Source organism: Cryptotermes secundus, unplaced genomic scaffold (assembly GCF_002891405.2).
Source record: "Cryptotermes secundus unplaced genomic scaffold, Csec_1.0 scaffold697, whole genome shotgun sequence".
Classification (NCBI taxonomy): Eukaryota; Metazoa; Arthropoda; class Insecta; order Blattodea; family Kalotermitidae; genus Cryptotermes; species Cryptotermes secundus.
In genome coordinates, this window is record NW_019724753.1 from 1,019,638 (window position 1) to 1,025,391 (window position 5,754).

The 5,754-nt window shown below is 36.2% G+C and overlaps 1 protein-coding gene across 1 annotated transcript in view; it reads left to right on the forward strand.

Moving 5' to 3' along the window:
- Positions 1-5,754, forward strand: part of LOC111862924 (Hermansky-Pudlak syndrome 4 protein homolog) — a 15,982-nt gene extending 10,228 nt beyond the window's left edge. Inside the window, exons 8-9 of the mRNA XM_023848787.2 lie at positions 4,450-4,676; positions 5,235-5,754. Of these exons, the coding sequence (XP_023704555.1) occupies positions 4,450-4,676; positions 5,235-5,403 (396 nt within the window). The 3' untranslated portion in view covers positions 5,404-5,754. The remainder of the gene's footprint in view (positions 1-4,449; positions 4,677-5,234) is intronic.

The following is a 5,754-nucleotide window of genomic DNA, read 5'->3' on the forward strand; positions in this document are numbered from 1 at the left end:
CTGAAGATGGAGGCGATACGTTCCTCCGAAACGTCGGTTAACACCACATATACACGGTGCCAAATCCCAGAAGACTGCTTTCTTCATAGTCACCGCCGTGAAAGCCTCAAATCTTAAATATTCTTTTTACTTGAAAGAAGATGAAAGATGAATTAGTGATATTGAAAACATAGTAGGCAAACAGGTGACAATATAATAATAACAATCAACAGCTAGTGATAAATAATTTTACAGATGTTTTATTTGAATAAATGTATTTTTTATGGAACAGTGCTTTGTGTGACATTCATTCATTCATTTTATTTTTCTTTGAGTAATCCATAACAGTGATCATCACATAGGATTTAGAAGATGTCCACATATAATAAAATAAGATACAATAGTGGCCGTACAACAAGCAGCCTTGTCAGTTTGTAATACAGTAATACAAAGACATTACACCCTATTCAGTAATACAATAATACATTAATATTGTGACGTGGATGGCGTAGCGAGAGTTGGGGGTCGCCTGAACTCTGTGATCTCGCGAGTGACGTCACATACTCCCACTCCGTCTATTAGTGTGCAACGCTCGGTAGATACCAGTTTCCCCGCGGTGACGTGGAAGAGGAGCGGCGGCGCCAGGGAACCATTGCCACGGTGATGTAACACGGGATGCCGCGGTTGCTATGCAGCAGTAAACAACTCCCGACAGCGTTGCTAGGCTATCGGCAAACACAGCATCAGACAACAGCGGTACCTATCACGTAACTTTTTTCTGTCTTGTCCGTGCCGAGGATAAATAAGGGGCAGCGAACACTATTCACAGTTAGTTACGAGTTAGCCATTATTCAGTCAGTTAAGTTGAGTTGAGTCCAAATATAGCTGTCGCCGGACACAGTTGAATTGGAACAGTCACCGAGTTCAGTTGTAGTGGAAAGAAGAATACCGGACTGTGTGATTAGAAGGGATAGTGTGAGAAGCAAATGCTTGGGTCACAAGAGAAGTAATTGGGAGTGTGTAATACAGTGACACTGGTATTGCTCCCATATCGTGTTATGAATACGTGTAGACTACTGAGGACAGTGTAAAGAGATTTGTGTGTAGGGTTTGTAAAGTGTGTAAACCCGTATTAGTGTTATAATTAATTGTAGCCAAGACTTGTAGGTTGTTAAATAAACCAGTTAACAATCCGAACAGCGTCTTCAGAGACGAAACACGTTACAATATGATACATTATACACATACAATTGCAAAATAATATACAAATGTAAAATAAGTATTTAAGTCAATATAAAAATGTGACTCAAACAGCAATATAAATAAAGTTTGATTTCATTTATCAGACGACACAAAGTATTCATTTATTGAGTAAAAAGATTCCTGTAAAAAAATTTCTTAGTAACCACTTTAAACTTATTAACATCATACAGCAATTTCCTTATATCCCGTGGCAAATGATTGAAAATCTTTATACCCATAAAATAGGGACCTTTCTTGCATTTGGACAAGTTAACCAAAGGCAAATACAAGTTAATGCTTTGTCTTGTATTTGTCGTATATATCTCGCTGCTAATTACAAATTTAGATGCATTTTTTGCTACCAGCAACAGCAAGGAGTACATGTATTGAGAATAAAAAGGTAAAATATTTAAATGTCTAAAAAATCCCCGACAAGATATTTTGGGCTCACATTAAAAATAACTCTTATAATTCTCTTCTGCATTATAAAATTGTTTTTGCTATTAACAGCATTTTCCCAAAAGGGAAGACCATACGTAATCACAGAGTGAACATATGCAAAATATACCATCCTTAAATTCTCTATCATTAAAAACAATATGAGCATTCTAATAGCAAAACAAGCAGAATTCAACTTAGTAATTACTCTGGTTATATGCCCTTGCCAGGATAATGTCGAATCAAGTGTCACTCCCAAGAAAACAATGCAGTGTGTGCTATTTATTTGCTTGTCCATGAACTTTAAAGTGGATTGGTCAGATTGACTCATTTTCGCTTTAAAGTACATAAAATGATTTTTTTAGATTCAGTGTCAATGAGTTAGCCTGAAACCAGTCCACTATCTTCCCAAAAATAGCCACAAGATTACTTTTAAGTTGCATTGTTAATCTTTTTACCACCTTGATTAATGGCGGAGGGTCATGATTATTATTATATTTACTGGTCTCATTATTTACTATATTCCATATTGTTTTAGACTTGTTATTGGAATTAACAATCAATTTGTTATAATATATTCTTTTAGCAGCTTTCATAACTTCTCTTAATATTTTACTGTATTTGTTATAATAGGCAAGCAAAGTAGGACTTTCTATACTCCTACATAGCATATGAAGATTTCTATTGTGCTGACACAAGATTCTGATTCCAGCAGTTAACCAAACTTTGTTATCATAATTGTGAAAGATTTTCCGGAGAGGAAAGCTGCCATGAAAGACTCTCATATAAGTATTTAAACAGCTATTAAATATATTATCTACATCATCATCTGTGAATACATCGTCCCATGTTTCATAACTTAATTTGAAATTAAAATTCTCAATGTTCATTCCATTAATCTGGCGTTTAAAATAGTACTGACCCTTCAAGACTTGAGATGTGAAGTTATTTAATAATAACAACTGTACGTCATGGTCAGACAAGCCATTCACAACAGGAATAATAGAATAATTACTTATTTTACATTTATCAATAAAAATACCATCAATAGCCATGGCAGATTTATTATCAATTCCTGTTGGAAAATCTACCATGTTATACAAACTATACGTAGTTAATAAATAGTCTAGTTGGGTTTTGCTGTTGCTATTACTGAGGTAATTAACATTCAAATCGCCACAGAGGATTAAATTTGTGGATGTAGAATGGAGCTTATTTAAGACAGAGTCCAGAGTGCTAATAAAATACAGGATTTTCCCTGCTGGAGATCTATAGATTGATATTATACAATAAGTAACAGACATTAAANTCCTGTTGGAAAATCTACCATGTTATACAAACTATACGTAGTTAATAAATAGTCTAGTTGGGTTTTGCTGTTGCTATTACTGAGGTAATTAACATTCAAATCGCCACAGAGGATTAAATTTGTGGATGTAGAATGGAGCTTATTTAAGACAGAGTCCAGAGTGCTAATAAAATACAGGATTTTCCCTGCTGGAGATCTATAGATTGATATTATACAATAAGTAACAGACATTAAATATAGTTTGATGGCACACACTTGAAAATCATGCTCTTTGCAAAACTTATTCAGATCAATAAATGTAAATGATAAGGATTCATGTACATAAATACATACTCCTCCAGTCTTGCTAGTACTTCTACAAAATTTAGCTGCCAATATTCAGAACAGACACAATGGCCCACAATCCTTCCATTGCTATAATCTGAATTGATATAATATATATATTCTTAACAGTAGGCACTTTAGAATGCACAAGTAAGTAATGTTTACAGCACAAATTAGGACTGGTATCTGTGATCTAGTGATCAGAATTCCTGGCTATAGATCCAGAGGTCCTGGGTTGGATTCCCTGCACTACCAAATTTTCTGAGAAGTAGTGGGTCTGGAACAGGGTCCACTCAGTCTCATGATGGTAATTGAGGAGCTATTTCAAGGAAATAGCGGTTCTGGTCTAGAAAATCAAAATTAACGGCTGTGGGGATTCGTTGTGCTGACTACACGACATCCTCTATCTGCTAAAGTTGGCACTAACTTTTCTGACAAGCTGCGGTCACTCGGTCGTTATACTTCACTTGCGAACTAAAACCACGGAGTTTGATGTATAAAAGTCAGCTCCTAAAGGTTTGCAAGATTGCAATGATTGCATATGATCTTGGAGTCAATTAATTCCATATTTAATAGGTACTGTGCGTGTAAACTGAAGAATTACACAGAATATTCAGTAAGAACTTTCAGTAAAATATTTTCAGCAAGATTCTTCCTTTCTTTTAAGAGCATAAAGACATTAACAGTTATTTTTGGAGATGGAGAAATACTCTTATAGACCACAAAACCTGCTGGCAGGTCACAGGCAAGCCAGATCTTGCAGTTTTAGAGCGTAGTAAAACAATGTTAAAAAAAGTAATTACTTTGCGTGATTGGTATAGTCTGCCCAAAGGCCATAATCTAAATACTCACCACCATGCAGTTATATTCCCAGCTTATTTAACAATGTTGTCGGTAATGCAGACTATTTAGGATTGAATAAGAAAGAATAATAAATTGGAAAGGCTCTGGAGTGAAAGGTTGTGGCCTATTTGAAAGTATTATCCTGGCATTTGTCCAGAGGAACTAAGGAAGATAATACATAACCTCAGTAATAGTGGTGAGCAAGATCTGAACTGGTCACCTTCCATATATGTCAGAAGTGTTACTGTTGGAACCATCTAGCTGAGTACCTCCATAAGAACCTCAGTCTTAGCCAAATAATCGTTCTCTTACAGTGGCAGACCAGTGTGAATAGTTTGCCCAGACTTGAAATGCATCTCCAGCACTGTTTAGATCACTTCCCACAAGGGGAGAGACTGGAGTCCTACAGCTTCCTTACTTTAGATCCTAACTGGGACATGATTCAGAGAGGAGGCACCTGGCCAAGTGCAGAACTTGAGGTTGTTGCTTGCCTTCACAACAATTTTATACGGTCACCAAGTCTCTCTGAAGTTGTTGTTAGGTGAGTATTTAATTCCTAAATTCAGTCCATACATGTATTATACTGCATTGTTAAAATAAACCATAACATAAACAAGGTATGTGAATGAAAAATGCAAAGGATTGGCACTGCTGACCACAGTGGCCATGCGATATAAAGCATGCACTGTCTTCTACTGCTCAAACACTGAGATCATGGTTTTGAATCCCACTTGGTGCATTACATATGTTTGCATTTTTTCTGTGTTATCCTGTATAAGTTGAGGCTTTGCATTGGGCTGATCCCCTGTCCAAGTTTTACCAGACATCTGTCAAGAAGATTCCAAAACCTGATAAACACAAGGCCTTTGAGTGCATTGATCTGTACAGCCATGCAGGAAGAAGAAAGGATCGGCACCCAAGTCCACAATGAGCCTTTGCTGATGTCTTTTGTTAATATTTGGCACTAGATGGAGGTGAACAGTCAACGTTATACCCTGGCTGCTGTATCCCCAAATGAAAAAACACCAGTACCCATTGGGTACAAAGGTGGGTGGTATGGTGATTAAGTTTAGACTGATTATATTAATTATGATCCTAGGTGTGAAGACAGTATAGTGTACGGATATCAGTGTGGGAAAATGGAAATCTTTTATCAGCAGTCAACAGGCAGCACTGTGGGGCTGCCAACACCATCTGATCTGATGGGCCTTGTGCCACTGAAGGCAAAGAGAAGACTGGAGCGAGATCATGGAATCATTTTACTGTAAATTATTTGGCACATATAGGCCTCTGATTTTATTGCATTTTGTAGAAGTGATATCAGCTTTATTCATATTGCCACATATATTATTTTAAGTACATTATTATTAAATAGATGAGGAATTGCCCAGCACTTTCTCCTCTGTGGTATCTTGTTTGTAACTATAGATGCAGTACACATATTGACAAAAGTATTCATATTTGTAAATGTTAATAGCTAAAAGTATTATGTGAGGCATCATGCATTCCTATCAAGTATTACATGATTTTATTTGTAATTTAATCAACGTGATCACTTAACGAAACATTCCATTTCTTCTGTGTTCATTTTTATACAGTTAATAGTTATGTCGTATAAT